The 17,857-nt window shown below is 41.3% G+C and overlaps 1 protein-coding gene across 1 annotated transcript in view; it reads right to left on the bottom strand.

The window, feature by feature from the left end:
* Nucleotides 1-17,857, bottom strand: part of LRRIQ1 (leucine rich repeats and IQ motif containing 1) — a 151,979-nt gene that overhangs the window by 29,001 nt on the left and 105,121 nt on the right. Inside the window, exons 23-24 of the mRNA XM_034772340.1 lie at nt 7,524-7,656; nt 5,532-5,592 (exon numbers count right to left, since the gene is read on the bottom strand). Coding sequence (XP_034628231.1) covers nt 5,532-5,592; nt 7,524-7,656 — 194 coding nt within the window. The remainder of the gene's footprint in view (nt 1-5,531; nt 5,593-7,523; nt 7,657-17,857) is intronic.

Genomic DNA, 17,857 nt, shown 5'->3' with positions numbered 1-17,857 from the left:
GATCCCCGGGGATCTCCAAGGGCGAGGGGTGCTGGGGGGGAGGGGGGGACGAAGTGAACTGCAACATGTAGCCCCTGGAAATGGTGCTGAGGACCCACTGGTCCGACGTTATATGGGACCATTGCACTCGGAAGGCAGATAAATGGTTGCAGAACACAAACTTTGTTAACTGGAGGGCTCCCCTGACAACAGGCCTGGTGGCCCCCCGCAAAGAGTCAAAAGCGTCTCTTCCCCTGCCTTTTGCCCTTGGAGGGCTCAGGTCGCAGGGCCAAGCGGGACTGGCACTGGGACCTATGTCTCTGCTCCCTCGGCCTCTTAGGAGGGGGCTCATATCTGCCCCTAGTTGGAGGAGCCAAGATCTGTGGCCTGGGTTTGTCCTTAGCTGGTGGGACAAATAGACCCAGAGTTTGCAGGGTGGTGCGGGAGTCTTTCATCCCATGCAGACGAGTGTCTGTCTGATCCGCAAACAGGGCCTTCCCGTCGAAAGGCAGGTCCTGCATGAGGGACTGGGACTCCGTGGACAGCCTTGACAGCGAGAGCCAGGACTCCCTACGCATGGCATCCACCGAGGCCATCAAACAGGCCACTGTATCTGCCGCGTCCGAAGCTGCTTGGAGGGCCGCTTTCGCTGCCGCAGCTCCTTCGTGGACTAAAGCTCTGAACTCCTTCTTGTCCCTTTCCTGGAGAAGAGGTTCGAACTTTGGGAAGGATCCCACAAATTAAAATCATATCGGCTCAGTAGGGCTTGGTGGTTTGCCACCCTGAGCTGGAAGTTTGCCGAAGAATAAACCTTCCTGCCAAAGATATCGAGTCTCCTGGCGTCTTTTTCCTTGGGGGTGGGCACGGGTTGACCATGCCTTTCTCGGTTGTTAACTGGCTCCACCACCAGAGAGTTGGGCGCCGGGTGAGAGTATAAGTACTCGTGACCCTTTGCCGGCACAAAGTACTTCCTCTTCGCCTTTTTAGAAATTGGCGCCAAGGAAGCCAGGGTTTGCCAAAGCGACGTCGATATGTTGGCCACCCCCTGGTGGAGAGGCAGGGCCACATGGCCCTGTGCCGAGGAGGACACAGCGTGTCGGACGGCTCCTCCATCTCCTCAGCCTGAAGCTGGAGATTCGAGGCCACTCGCCTAAGGAGCTCTTGGTGAGCCTTAAAATCTTCCTGCAAGGCGGGTGGTGGCGCCGCTATGGATTCATCCGGTGCCAGTGAGGGGACCCGATCTGTCCCCAGGGTGTTGGGCGGTACTGGGGGCTCAACCCCCAAGTCTGAGTCCAGGAGCGGTGCTGCTGGTTCGGTGCTGGTTGACTTTTCTCGATGCTGAGTCGGGGATGCTGAGTGTACCTGCGATGCCCCGGCCACCGAACGGGGTCTCGCCGGTGCGGGTAGTTGGGGCCATGGTGCCCATTGACACCACTGCCCTTGCCAAGGGGCCCCTTGCCACTGACCCGCTTGTGGACCTAGTAGGGCCGCTTGATCAGGAGGAGTGGCACTGCCCGGGGATGAGCGGCTGGGTGCCGAAGCCAAAGTCGTGGAAGAACGCATGGTGCCGTACGAGTGTCAGGAGCATCCACGGCCATGTCAGTGCCAGCTTCGAGATTTAGACCTCGACGACGAACACCCGTATCCATTGGAGGAACTGCTTCTTGATTCCCTTCGGCGACCATGGCTACGACACCTCGGTGCCGGTGACTGTCGAGAAGAACTTTGAGCATGCCGTCTGCTAGAGCGAATGTTTGAATCTGAGCGTCGATACTGACGGCGTTGCGACCTGCTCCTATAACTTCGTTGGGAAGAGGCGCGTCGATGCCTCTTGTCTCGGTGCCTGCAACCCTTTTTTGTGGGAGGCGGAGGACCCTCAAGACTCCCTCTCAGGCGAACCCTCCAACGGGGTGGACGTCTGACACAGGCTACAGGATGGCCTTGCAGAGCAGGTAGATACCTCATCCTCGGAGCGGGGGCTATGCCGAACTGGGGAGGGTTGGTGACCTCCCAGCAGCAGCTTCCCTCGGGATCGAGGGCCCATCTGAGGCGGCGCACCAGGTACCAGAGGGGCGAGGATATCACGCACTGCCTGTGCTGCCTCCGGCATCGACGGTATTCTCACCGCAGGAGAGGCACACGCGGATGGGGCCGGACTACTCCACTCAGTGCGAGTCGCAGGTCTGGGTCCCCAGGGGGATCGTGGGGTGCCCAACTCAGGTCTGGCCTCACCCCTGCCTTCTCTCGGCGCCGCTGGGTCTTCCATTGCTTCTTGGCTAGGGAGCGGTGCCAAATGGTGGATGGAGCATCGCTCCGTACCGAGGATGCGGTGCCCGGCGCCGAGTCAGGTCGGCGCACCAGTGCCGGGGCCAATGCCAACTCCATTAGCAGAGCCCGGAGTCGGATATCTCTTTCATGCTTCGTTCTAGGTTTGAATGATCTGCAGATTTTACAATGCTCACTTACGTGAGTCTCGCCCAGACAGCGAAGACACAGAGTATGGATCGCTCCTGGGCATAGAACTGCAATAGGAGTCGCACGACTTGAAGCCTGGGGCACGGGGCATGCCCCCAGCCAGGCAACTAACTAGAGAAACAATCTATGAAGAAGAGTTGTACTACTAAGGCTAGACGCGCTACAGCAGAGCTGGAGCACAAAGTTCCGACTACCTTCACTGGCGGCAAGAAGGAACTGAAGGTGGGGGGAGTGCGCAGCTCCCCTTATAGCGCAATATAGAGGTGCCACTCCAGGGGTAGCAGTGGTGCTCCCCCACTACGGGTACTGCTAAGGGAAAAAACTTCCGGCACCAGTGCACATGGCCAGCATGCACACCTACTGTGGAATAAACAGGAGCAATCACTTGAAGAAGAACTTTTCCGTTCTTGCTGTGGGATCGCACAGCTATTTTGTGGATAAAACTGCTTACTATATATTGCTAATGTCTAGCTATGTGTATATACGTTTATGAACAATTACATAATGTGTATCCATATGTAATATCATTGGATTAAGAACCATTTCAGATTGGAGGTAATTATTGTTTTATCCCCTTTCTAAAACCAATCATAGCTACTGCTCACAAAAGCCACAGAAAGGCAACCTAGTTTATGAAAGCAATCTTTAACCTGGATCCAAACAACAGATCTTGTACTAAGAGAAATAATAAACAATCCTGACACTTATTAAAGCCATATCAAGAAAACAGCAATCAGAAATTTTTCAGGTGGAATTTTGTATTCTCCATGTAAATAAATTGGAGAGAATGTAATAAAATAATTACTGAACCATATTTCAAGTGGACCTCAGCTTTGTGCACCCTTTGGAGAGGAGACTGTGTCATCTTCTATATTTGGAAAATGTCCTGTACATTTTAGACATGACTTCAGTAAAAATAACAACAACAACCACTTGATATTTATTTACTCAACTTTTTCATGCTATCATTTGTGCTCAAGCTGGGCCCCAGAGCTCAGGCTCCAGCCCAAGCCCAAACGTCTAGACCAGTGGTTCTCAAAGCCGGTCTGCCGCTTGTTCAGGGAAAGCCCTGGCGGGCTGGGCCGATTTGCTTACCTGCCGCGTCCGCAGATTCGGCCAGTCGCGGCTCCCACTGGCCAGCCACAGCAGTGCCGTAGGTCTTTAATCCCTGTGTTGACATACCTTCTCATATACAGCACAGAGCACAGAGTAGAGTCAGGAGAGAGTTTTTAACCCACATTGCTGGCCACCTGATTTTGGGTTAATCCAGGGGCTGGAAAGATATCTGGCATAATTCAGACAGTCCTGAGAGGATAAGTAATGGATGATGGTGCTACTGGATGTGGTCTGCCCCCACATGACACTCCCATGTACCACTTCCAACCCAACTCTCCAGGGCTTGTGAAGCGGTCCTTGATGGGGGGGGGGGGCCTGTGGCTGCCTTCTGAATTCCTGTGCCTGGGTGAATTTGAGGCTTCTAGAACCTCTTTATGTAGCTCCAGCCCTTTTTCCCAGTGCAAAGGAACAAAAGTAGGGATAAGCTCTCATCCTCAATATATATTTCAGTCATGTACCATTTGTGCATGATTTGCATGTGAAAATGGGGGTTTGGGCTGGTAAATTATGAGCCAGATTCTGAGTTGGGAGCTATTCTGCATACCACCATGGATTTCAATGGAATTATGCCACTTTATGCCAGTTGAAGATCTGTACCTGTATTTTCTTCATACATAAGTGAGAGTGTAAGTAGTGCACACAAGTGGCAGAGAGAGTTCAAATGGAGAACACATCTTAAAAATTATCGCATTAACAGTCTGGATGAGGGGAAAAAAATCAATAAACTATTTATCTTCAATAACCTTAGTTTTGAGTGCTATTGTAACACAATTTAATCACTTCACCATACATGGTTTTTGTAAAGGGAAATCATTCCTCAGCAAATCTACTGGAATTTTTTGAGGGGGTCAACAAGCATATGGACAAGGGGGATCCAGTGGATATAGTGTACTTCGATTTTCAGAAAGTCTTTGACAAGGTCCCTCACCAAAGGCTTGTAAGCAAAGTAAGCTGTCATGGGATAAGAAGGAAGGTCCTCTCATGGATCAGTAACTGGTTAAAAGATAGGCAGCAAAGGGTAGGAATAAAGGTCAGTTTTCAGAAGGAGAGGGGTAAATAGTGGTGTCCCCCAGGGTTCTGCACTAAGCTTTTAAATCACATGTGATTTAAGTCCAGCTACAGAACACAGGCACTATTAAACTGCTCAAAACCATTATCTGGATGTTGAGCCTTTTCCTCAAAGACATATTTGAATTTAACCTGCATCATTTTGTTTACAAAAAACAAACAAAATCCCAGAATAACCCATTACAGAAAATACTTCAGAATATTTTTAAATCTCAATTGAAAAGGAAGAAAAGGCAAATAGGGGGAATGAATTTTAAGATTTAAAATTGGATTTTTATTGCTTATAGAATAGAAATTTTAGGAATAAATATAATTTTATGGGTTATGTGATAATCACTACATTTTATTAATGTTGAAATCCAACTTACCACCTTTTAGTAAACAATGCTCTGAACACATTGGAGTAGTTTACATTTGTGACCTCTTTATATGGCTTAAGCACATTTAAACACATATGACAGAAACAGATGTAGGCCTTGATTCAGCAAAGCACTTAAGCACATACTGTATAGTGCTCTTCCTGAACAGGAATGCTGTCCTGAACTGGAGTCTAAAGGAATTTTTTTAAAAGCTGTATTTGGAAGTTTTAAAATGAATTCAATGTTGTTTTTTAATCTTAAACGAAAAATAATATCAATTTCCATATGAAAATTATGCCTCTGCGGTGAAGGTGCATTCTTGTGCCCACGTGCAACTCCACTACCTCAATGGTACTCTGCCAAGATACAGGCATGTGGATCTGATTGCAAAGTCAGAATCTAAATAAAAGGATTATAGTCAAGAAAAAAAAAAGATCATACTTGTTTTTCATACTGCACATACATTTGGAAATATCAGCTATTAAGGTTTAAGTTGTGATTCTATAAAGTTTTACAGTGAAACAAACATCTTACCACTAGCTGAACTCGTCCACCATTGAGTATGTCTGGATTTAAGTCAGGCAAGAAGCGATTGCTGTGTAGTGACAAAAACCAGAGCAAATACTTCAGTAACACCTTAAGTATACTGATTTCAATAAGATACCTTCCTGGAAGTACTATTGCTCAATAGAGAAAGCAACATATTCAGCTAAATATGATCAATTATTATTTGTATTTTATATCAAGGCATATTATTTTTGAAGCATCTGAGAAGCTCAAATATAGTCATCAGTTATTTCAAGCTAGCCAAAGATGCAGTTCTCAAAATGCAAATCAGTAAATGACTGGAAACAAAAAATATAGCTGTTTACTGAATGTGTATAAATTACAGCCATAGACTCTGATCCAAAACCCACTGAAGAAAGTGAAGACTCCCTTTGACTGCAGTGGGCTTTGGTTTAGGCTCACAATTACCAGATCTTATCAAATCAGTTGTTATATTTACCTTCTGTCACAATTAAGTTGTTTACATCTATCAGTTGTTTTACACATTGTGTTCCGCTGAAGTCAATGGGAGTTTTGAAACTAACTTCAATAGACGCAGGATTGGACACAATATCTATATGCAATGTTGTAGCTGTGTTGGTCCCAGGATGTGACACTCTGACACACATGTGACAGAGACCTAAAGATGAGTTCTGTATAAGCTCAAAAGTTTCTCTCTCACCAATAAAAGTCCAATAATTGGTCCAATAAAAGATATTATCTCACCCACCTTGTATCTCTAGCACTAATATTAATACCATAGGTGCTGGAACTAGAGGTGCTACCACACCTCCTGGCTTGAAGTGGTTTCCATCATATACAGAGTTTACAGTTTGGTCCAATGGCTCTCAGTATCCCCACTATAAAAAATAGTTCCAGCACCCTGATACACACATTTACGGAGGTGACTTCACATTTTAAAACTTTTCCTGTTGTAAGCGGACATATTTTCTTACTTCAAAATGTTTTCATTAAAATCAAAAGCAGTGAAAAATCACCGTAAGCACCTGGAGTGCATGAAGCTCACTATTAAGGTACGTGATTGACTATATTACAGATAAGAGTTTAAAAAAAAAAATTGCTGCTACTTACTCATCTGATATAAACAATTTAACAATGTAGAGAAAGGTTATTTTTTCTAAGTGCAAAAATATATCAGTACAGTAGTTTCTTCAGAAATTAATATTTTTGCTTCTTAAAAATATGTTAAATAAGCATACTAACAATGTATTGTATGTTGACAACTAGCCTGATTTTTTTTTAAAAAGTGCTGAGTATCTGCAGCTCCCAGTGACTTCAATGGCCAAATATTTATTGGATATTGACTTAATGAATAAGAAATGTTAATGCACTGTGTTTATGTTAACATCTTACAGGAGCAAAATTATTTTTAAGAAATCTATATTTGTATTTGATCTGGTTAGTAACCAAAACAAAGTTAATTCAGAATAGGGTGTTTTACAACCCCCTTTTCAAATGTATTATAGATTTGTCAAAGTAGTTTTTTCTTAATTTGTCCTCTCAGTGTTTCAAAGATACAATAAAAATACATATTATCCATTTATAAAGTTTTATTTAGTTCCTTAACCTATCCTATGTACAGTGTATCTAATTAGTTATTACACAAAAATAATTTGAATGCATTTTATAACAAGAGAATTATGCCCCATGTGAAGAACATCATATATTTTTCCTATATTCATCATAGAATACAATTCCTCATGTTTGTTGTGAAAGGTTACTTATATATGTTATCATTAGATATTGCATACTGGTAGCATACCAATTCACTATCTGTTGCAGAAGAGGGATCCATAGAATTATTAAAATAGTTTAACGGGAGTCTGTTTGGGACCTGGCATTGTGATGTGCTGGCCTTTGGCTATAAAACCATGTTTGTTTTAGGACAATAAACCTAGGTTTCATTTTACAAGAGGTATTTAACATACACAAATCTAATTTAAAAGCCAATGACCTCACCATTTAATATTTCTCAAACTGGTTGCTTCATAATCTCCGACCTGTGTGTGAAGCCATTGGTATGTAAGTTCTTTGCTCCTTTGTAATTTCTCAGCTGAAGTAGTATCCAAGTGGACAAAATCTTCTTCCCTACCTGGGGATGAGAAAGAGATTCTCATCTTCCACTGTTATTTGAGAATAACAGAGAGTAAAAGAGTAACCATCAAACTCTGCAAATATCAGAAGATGCTTTTGGGGAAGTCAACAAACCAGTGTTATCCACTTAACCTGCAAAGAGTCCAAAGCCCTCTGGATTAGTTTTATATTTTAAATATTATTCTTTTTTAGAATAAAAATCTTGACCCTTTGAAGAAAAGTGTCTAGAAAGGGAAGATTGCAGAACAATCTTTTGCAGTAATTGTGGAAATAAAATTCTATGTAGGAACTTACAGCTCCGCTTAGTGCAGCATCTATGTGCCTCACAAACAATGAATTTATCTTTACTTTACCCCCATAAGGTAGGAAATATCATTATCCTCATTTTCTAAATAGGGAACCAAAGCAAACATGACTTGCCCAAAGTCGCACAAGAATTTGGCAGAGCTCAGCTGACGGTGGTCCCAACTCTCCAGCTTCAGCTGCTTCCAAACAGTCATTCCATGTTAAGATAATCAATCTTAACTATGTATTAGCCAAGGTTTTTATTCTGGGGGAAATCTAGATAAAGAGTTGGAACAACTGCTGAAACTTACCTCTGAGTGTCACTGGAAAGCACGGGAGAGAGTGAGGGAGGAAGTAGCATATACAATAAGCTATAATAAAAATTACATACTGTACTTTTTAACTGGCAAGTTATGTTTCCCAAATTATTATTAATAATTTGCTACATGTATGGTTTGGATTTCTGACTGTGTTATGTCTGGGGAATATTGCCAATTGTTTTATTCATAGTGATGCAAAACACTCTGACATCCAGTTACTTAAAAAAGGAAATGATCAAGATAAATGTAAGTACATTAAACTGACAAATGTATGAACTGATTTTTAAATCACATCAGCTCTTTAACACAATGGCCACTTTCCATATTACATTTAATACTGTTTTTGTTTTCTCAAATGGACAAATGGTATGAAGTAATTGCTTAGTAATGCATCAGAAAATTCTGTTCTATTGTCTCTCCCTCAAATATATCCACACACTTAAATCTCAGTGTTAATGTCTTAAATATTTTCCTTGCGGTTACAATCTTTTTACTTATTTAGAAAAATATAATACATTAAAAATTAATAAATGTTAATCACTCTTGTTCCATTTGTGAACCTTCAAAACCACCCATACCAAATATCATGTGTTTGGGGATCTGATATATCAATAATAATAAAATGTTATTTACCTGACAGCATTCTTAAATTAGGAGTCTAGCTTTCTGACAGCTTGTGGCCTGATTTTCAAAAGTACTGAACACCTACAAATCCCACGGATATCATTAGGGGCTACAGGCGTTCACCATCTTTGAAAATCAGGCCTATCTATTTGCAAAACATGAACAACTCTTGGAATACCAGGTTAAAGGGAACTTTTGACTTTTCAAAGGGAAATAACAGTAATAATAACACCACCTATCTCTTATTTAGTACTTTTCATCAGCAGATCTCAAAGCACTTTACAAAAGGAGGTCAGTCTCATTGTTCCCCATTTTACAGATGCAGAAACTAAGGCACAGAGAGGTAAAGTGACTAGCCCAAGGTCACTTAGTAGGGCCAGGAGCAGATCCAGAAATATAACACCCAGGATCCCTATGTCCCAGTCCAGTGCTCTAACCACTACGCAATACAAGAAAACCAAATAATTTCAGAAGCATTAAAATAAAACACACTAAGGGATCATTTCTAAGCTTTCAATCTAATACACTTTACCTACCTGATACATGCAGTTTAACCATTTAAGATTAGAAAACTCTTACAGCTGGCATTAATACAATAGTGATTTTTAGGTGCTGTCAATTAACAGTCAGCCCGCACAACACACAGATGCAGCCTGTTATGCTTTACACAGTGAAAGGATGTGACTCTTAAATCAATATAAAACTTCTCTAGGCTAGATAAAATCCTCACAATTGTGCATGTCCAACCTTTTTCATGAAACTTGGACTCTAGAGGATGACTTTATTCAAGTAGTCAGCTTACTGAAGATGCAAATTGAGGGATCAACTCACATGGGTCTCTAAAGGATTATGTGTGGTCTAAGAATAATCTTTGAAACATAAAAAAATATATGGAGGTGATTTCAGGTCTCTAGTTTTATGTCAGTTATTTTTCTGGTCTTACTTTAAGTTGGAAAGTAATGCCGGAGGTGTAACTATTAACACTTACCTAAAGTGCTAGGAACTCAATGTCAGTAGTTTAAGAGCAAGGTAAACACAGTTGAAAATAATATTTTAGAATATTATTTGTATTTAATCTGTAGTTTTGAGCCTTTGCATTCCGCAGCTCAGCAGCAGCAGAACTTTAGCTGCTCCCCTACTGGGGGGCTGGGCAACTAGAAAGTTTGCAGTGTGCTGAGTGGGGATTTTTAGGCTACATCTACACTTGGAGCTAGGGGTATGATTCCCAGCGTGCTAAAAGTAGTATAGCTGCAGTAGCACAGGCAGTGGTGAGTGGCAACAGAGATTAGCTGCCCTGAGTATGTACTCACGGTCCACGAGTTTCCCAGTGAGCCCAATTAACTTCCAAAGATGAATGAAAGATCTATAAAATGGAAACTTCTCAAGGAAATGCGATGTCTGGCCATGAAAATGAACTCTAAACCAACAAGCATCCAGAAGCTTACAAATGTACTAAGGAAAAGGTTAACACGGAGTACTGTGTACACAGATTTTTTGATCCATTCAAAACAGCAAGAGTCCTGCAGAAAGTAACTGAGGCATACATAGCCAGAAGCTAGTAAAATGATGACTACAACCTTTGATTCTCTCCTAAAACTCTCTCCCTCTTCTTCTCCGCTCAAGATCATTCAGATTTCAAAGAGAAGATCAATAAGGCCTACCACAATCTCCCCCTCCTGCTCTCCTCTAATCCCTCCACCTGCCCTAGAGTGATCCCATCCTTTTCACATCCTGACCTCACTTGATCCCACCATCATTCTCCAGCTCTCTCCTCTCATAATGCAAGCATGCTCTGGTCTCCCTGATCCTCAAAAAGCAATGACTCAAATAGGGCCAGAGTCCAATATCTCGGTAAATCAGTACCACTTTTTGTTTGCGAGGCCATACTCCTCCTCCCCTATTTCAGTTTCTTGGCATCTGCCTCAATTCCCCTCCCCTATACCCAATCTCTGGATGCTCTCTTCCACTCACATGGCTTCAAGTACCTGACAAATTGCAAATCTACCTCTTCACTCCTGACCTGCCTCCCTCCATTCAATACCATATCTCAGCTGCTCTCGCCAACATTACCATTATTTATTCTAGCTAAAGAAGACAACTCAGTTTCCTCAAGTAAAATTACCAGGGAGATTTTTTTTTCTTCTGAGAAGGTTGTATGATTTTTATGGTCTAGAAACAGAGTTAAGTAAACATGACCTGGCCACTGTTTTGGGTAGTCTCAATTGAGATTCTAGCAATGAATACCAGAACTAAAATTAGTACCTAAAGTTGGGGACCATTGTTTCTCCTTGATAATGAAACATCCAAGATTAACAAGCAGAGAACCATAGCATGTATCTATTTTCAAGAGTAGATGCATTTTAACTCCTTCATAGATGACTAAGATGACAATCTCCATTTTGGCATTATATTCAGCATTGCTCTGGTAAATATCAGCATGTCACTTTGTAATACAGTACCAGGTATGTGCAGCAAAATGGTAGGTTTTTTTTTGCTTCTGCACCTGGCACATTAGCCAGACTCAAATGGTTAATCAAGTGAATTATACAGAAGAAAAATAAGACAGAAGTAAACTACATAAATGCTGAAATACTAAGATTGAAACTGCTCTGTAACTTTCCAGATTTATAGGAATAATTCAACTCCCCCACAAAATGTCAGTAGTACTATTTCCAAAGCAAGGTTTAGAAAGAAAGCAGTCTTTCATTTCTTGTATTCTGGATGAATATCAAATCTTTGTAACATCTGTGCCAGCATTTGATCTAACGTTTAGATTCTTGAAATCTATAAGGCTGCATTAAGAAAAACAGAAGACAGGTATCATAGCAATACTATTTGTAGCTCCAAAGCAAAGCATGACAGTTTCCATTAGAACAGATAATTTGAAGTGATTATAAACATTTGCATCAAGTTACAGATACAAGATACCCATTTTAGGAGCAAAACAATTGGAAAAAAATATGAAAAAAATACATTTGACTATCGTATGATTAGAGTGCCAATTATTTTTTTTTCCTATCTATGGTACCTATATGCCCCCAATCACCATGTTATATGAACACCTTTTAATTTATTTTTCATCTTTGAATATATTTATTCATATAATAACCCTCTAAGATAGTGAAGTATTATTGGCCACATTTTACACATAGGGAAATGATGCACAGAGATACTGTCTTGCCCACGGTATCAGAGGAAGTCTGTACCAAAGCAGAGTATTGAATTTGGGTCTCTCAAGTCCAAGATTAGCACCCTAACCACTGGACTATCCTTCCTCTCTTTAACCAGCACCTTAGTCCTTCGTGTGAATTGAAATATGTGGACAATTAGAAAAAACCAAATCAACCAAGTTAGAAATGTGTCAAGTGCATTTGCTAAATCACTTAGTGCTATAGCTAGGCTTGTAAGGATTAGAGTTTTATTGGTAAAAGTCAATAAACACAGATTTCATCATATACACAAACCAACAAAAATATCTGCAGCAATAATAACGGAAATTTCAGATAGACAACATAAGAAAAATTATGCTTGAAAACTTATTAGAGTTGGATTCAAGGATATTTACTTTGTATATGCTGATGTGATGCTGACAATTTTTGTTTTAACAAATGACAAAGCTTTAACTTTTTGAATCTCTCAGTCTACTGTCATTAAATAATTATTGTATGCTCCCCCATACTTTCTGCAACTGTGAAAATTTAAATAGATGAAAATAAAAAATTGCTAAGACATAATTTTGCACAAACATGAAAATGTAAATTGATAAAATCTAAAAAAAAAAGCTTAAAATAAACAATTCTAACTGTAAAAATTACAAAAGAATAAAAATTAAATTCTGCAAAGCCTAGCTATAACATAAATAATTAAATCACTATCAGTAGCTGGATGTTCCAAAATGTGTTGCTTCCACAAATCCATTTAGAGCCCAGGTGTCATGTTGTAAGGCTTCAAAAATGTTGAGAGCACTTGGCTGCGTGTTGCTACACAACAGATTGGTAGTGATAAAGCCTGAAGTGATAAAGAAGGCAAAGAGGCTCCTCCTTCCTCAGTTTCAATCTGAAATAAAGAAAAGCACCAAAGAAACAGGATTGGAGAGATAGGAGGAAGGGCAAACACGGATCTGTGGAGACCATACTGCATAACTGGGAAAATTTAGTTGTTGATAAAGTGCTATATTGTAACTGATATTCCTCTAGGCCAGTGGTTCTCAGACTTATTTGATCTGGCCTCCCTTCTTTGTGTCTGTAGTCATTTACATCCCAACCCCCTCCACAAGCACATATTCCGCCACTCAGCTCTGAAGGCAGAGCAGAGAGCAATGGCTGCTGGCTGGGCATCCAGCTCTGAAGGCAGTGCCATGCTGGCAGCAGCACAAAAGTAAGGGAAGCAATGTGAAAAGTGATATTCGTCAATATCACTTTTCACAGCAGACTTAGTGCCCCATTCACACCTTTACTTCTGCGCTGCTACTGCCACCCCGGGGATGGCAGCCAGAACCACGCTGCCTCCAGGTGAGGGATTTGGGGGGTGGAGGAGTTAAGGAGAGTTCAAGCCCAGGTGCCAAGGCTCCAGCTATCGCCTTTATCCCCACATCCCAGGTTTGCACGGCCCTTCTGCATGAGCCCTAGCCATCTGATGCTGACAACCAGAGCTCTTTTAAAACAAAACAACAACAACAACCACCACCACCATACAGCTCACACCTTCACACATTCCTGTACCCAGCCCCATAGTTTGAGAACTTCGGCTCTAGGGTATAGCAGCAAGTGCTGTTGCATACCAGCTCCTTCTAGATATCTTACTGTCTATAGTATATGCTCGGCGGCAAATGCTGAAGGTTCTACAAGCACTAAACTCTTCAGGATCCAGACCCTGATGGATTATTAATTATTTGTATTATCATAGCATCTAGGAGTCCTAAATCATGGACCAGGACCCCATTATGCTAGGTACTGCACAAACAGAACAAAAACAGCGCCTACCTGAAAGAGCTTACAATTTAAGGATAAGGCAAGACACAATGGATGGATACAGACAGACTGACCAGGGAGAACAATGAACAAGGAAACCATCAACATTCACATATCTCAAATAACACATTGCTTTACCAGCACCGCCAGAAACTACAAGATGCATAATGATACCCTAGGCACAATGATTTTATGTTACAATACAAAGATCAAACCACCAAAATTCCTCAGACTGGCCCCTAAGAGCAGTCCAATTCATCAGTATAATCATCACATTGTAATCCTTCCACCCTATCCTCTTGGCGTGTAGGCTGCTGCCTGTATCTCCCTGGGGGATGCTACTGTTGCCTCCTTGCCAACAACAGATTGAGTCTGACTGTCAGCCTTTCAGTCCCAGCTTCCAGGCTTCTCCTCTGCAGCCAACTACCATAATGCTGCCTCTGGCCTGGTGCTCCTGCTCTCACAGGATCTCTGGTTCTCCACCCTACCCTGTCCCCAATGACCTCAGGTCATTCTTCTCCTCTCTGAAGATTATGGAGCCCTCAATTGGCTAAATATTGAACTGGGGATTAGACAAGAAATGAGCCACAAACGTCATTACAGTTTCTCGTTTATGACATTACTTCTACAATTCTCAGACTCTTGAGATTAACAACAGAAGTAACTCACTATGTTAGGTGATTGACAAGTGTTTAGTGGAAGGATGAGATAGCTTTCCCCAAACATTCATCCGATTTAGCCTCAACATCAAGAATAATTCTGGATAAAAATATGCATCCAATTCTTCAAAGTCTCTCTGTGAATCTTGGAGATGGACACTGGGAGTCTGTAGAAGCTGCTCTAACTCTACTAGAGTTGGCTTTAAGGTCATCAGGTAGTTGAACTCCAGAGAGTACATAATAGATCTTCATGGAGAACATTGTGCAATTGTGAGATTGATCATCTAAACACCTAAGAGAGTTGTCAAATGCAATACGTCATATGCAGGACTTTCAAAAATATTAGGGCCTATCCAGCTAATAATAGAATACCTGCATTACATTCATTTTATAGAGCAAATTTTCCCTAGGAGCATCACAGAATCTGGGGTGGGGGAGGGAGGGGAAGTGGTAGACAGATGGACTGTTTCAGAGATTGAAACACATTATCTTATCTTATCTTATCTTTATAAAGAACTGTAAGAGAGGGATGAGATACAGAATCATAGAATATTAGGATTGGAAGAGACCTCAAGAGGCCATCTAGTCCAATCCCCTGCTCAAAGCAGGACCAACACCAATTAAATCATCCCAGCCAGGGCTTTGTCAAACAGGGCCTTAAAAACCTCTATGAATGGAGATTCCACCACCTCCCTAGGTAATCCATTCCAGTGCTTCACTACCATCCTAGTGAAATAGTGTTTCCCAATATCCAACCTAGATCTCCCCCATTGCAACTTGAGAGCATTGCTTCGTGTTCTGTCATCTGCCACTACTGAAAACAGCCTAGCTCCATCCTCTTCAGGTAGTTGAAGGCTGCTATCAAATCCCCCCTCACTGTTAATTTCTGCAAACTAAATAACCCCAGTTCCCTCAGCCTCTCCTCGTAAGTCATGTGCCCCAATCCCCTAACCATTTTCGTTGCCCTCTGCTGGATTTTCTCCAATTTGTCCACATCCCTTCTGTAGTGGGGGGGCCCAAAACTGGACACAATACTCTAGGTATGGCCTCACCAGTGCCGAACAGAGGGGAATAATCATGTCCCTCGATCTACTGGCAATGCTCCTACTAATACAGCCCAATGCCGTTGGCCCTCTTGGCAACGAGGGCACACTGCTGACTCATATCCAGCTTCTTGTGAACTGTAATCCCCAGGTCCTTTTCTGCAGAACTGCTGCTTAGCCAGTCAGTCCCCAGCCTGTAGCTGTGCATGGGATTCTTCCTTCCTAAGGGCAGGACTCCGCACTTGTCCTTGTTGAACTTCATCAGATTTCTTTTGGCCCAATTTGTCTAGGTCACTCTGGACCCTATCCCTACCTTCCAGTGTATCTACCTTTCCCTCCAGCTTAGGGTTATCTGTGAACTTGCTGAGAGTGCAATTCATCCCATCATCCAGATCATTAATAAAGATGTTGAACAAAACCGGCCCCAGGACCGACTCTTGGGGCACTCTGCTTGATATCAAAGCTTGGAGCTTGCCCATACACTTAACAGTGGTAATAATGACCAAGGTGGCCGCTTTTTGCTACAGAAAGCATAAAGAATGTTCACAACATGATTCAAAAGGAAGGGTCCATGAATTTGCTGAAGTCTATATTCATATCCCAAAAATTTGCTAGGGACTCTAGCAGACAGTACAAGTGCAGCAGCTTCTTTCAGGGAAAACAAGCAGATACCAACATTCAGTGAAAGTAAGTAATATGAGATGCAAGGTAGCAAAACAAGAATGGAGGCACCAGAGCCTAGTTTGAAATATAAATGGAAAAGTGCCTCCACTTTGAAGCACAGGCTTATGACAAGTAGCATTGTCATTGAGTGGAAGGAAATGGTTTCAGGAAAGCAGTATGGATAAACCTATTCTACTGCCCCTAGATTTTGAATGTGAGGCTGGAGTACCAAAAAGAGGTTGGACAGGAATTTCTCTCCTTGGTTTAGGATTATTCTTCAGCCTAGATAGAGATACACTCAGTAATCCTGTTATTTTTTCCTTATTTGAATATGGTTTGGATCTGATCCTGAAGGTTCTAGGATGGCAGGTGCAAGCACAACACTTGCTGTAGTTTGCTTAGTGTGAGAAGTCTCCTTCCTAATAGAGTCTCAGAAGCCATTTTGTCAAAGCAGAAGTGTTTGTTCCCACCTACCACCACTCTAAGATTCAGTGCGGAAAGCAAGCTGGGAAATGTTGTACAGCTTAGCAATCATTGTAATAATGTGTGTCTTTGGTTTGGCATGATGGGCAAAGGGAAGGAAATACTGGGATATTAAAAAACCCCAAACATTTAAAAAAAATGGAGATTACTAAGTGATAACACAGTAATTAACTTGTATCAACCTAAGTACTTACAAGCAAGGAAATGATTAGGTAGGGATAGTATAAAATGACTTCAGTGGAGTCCCGATGATTTACACCAGATGAATATTTGGCCAGTACTATTTATGAAGTTAAAAGAAATGCATATTTTTCACCAAACTTATATTGTTACTTTAAAAAAATATTACAGTATTTATGTATGTTTTATCTTGCTTTTAATATCTAAATATTTTGTTTTAAAGTATATTCTAATTAAGATATTATAACTTAACATTTGTCAATTGATAATAGGATTTTTATATGTACTTATAATTGCTGTTTCTTTAGAATAACACTATAAGTGAAGTTTAGTAAAGAAAATGTATACTTTATCAATGTATGGTAAAATTATGAATGCACATGGGCTTGTATATTATGCTGATCAATACATACATATTTGTGTTTCATTTTAGAAGGGTTTTATCTTGTGTTATTTCAGTTACTGATGAAAAATAGTATTTATTTTTGGGTCAGTCATGGTCATTGCTTCGTGATGAAATATGTATTCTTTAACTAGCTAAGAGTAGTGTGTTAACTATTCATGGCTTCATCAGTGTAAGAAATGCAGCAATTCAAAAATATATGGCAATAAGTCATATCACACTACATCATTATGTATTTTCTCATAGACGTTCCACACACACACAGTGTATGAAAAAGGATGTGAGGATTATTGTTTAATATTTATATTACAGTAGTACCCAGAGGCACCAGTGAGGATCAGGCATCCCATTGTGCTGCGCATTGTACAAACAAGGCCTGATCCAGCTGACATCAATGGAAAGAACTGTAATGATTTCAATAGAACTACTGATTTCAATTTCAGATTCACACATAGGAAGACATGGTCCCTTTCCCAAAAAGCTTAAATCTAAGGAAACAAGTGACATCGTAGGTGGAGAGGAGTATAATCAAAAACATACCATTTAAAATATATTTGCAATTTGTATAT

The sequence above is a fragment of the Trachemys scripta genome, chromosome 1, assembly GCF_013100865.1.
Source record: "Trachemys scripta elegans isolate TJP31775 chromosome 1, CAS_Tse_1.0, whole genome shotgun sequence".
NCBI classification, from domain to species: Eukaryota; Metazoa; Chordata; order Testudines; family Emydidae; genus Trachemys; species Trachemys scripta.
The sequence above is the reverse complement of the archived record's forward strand: the minus strand, read 5'-3'. Positions and strand labels throughout refer to the sequence as shown.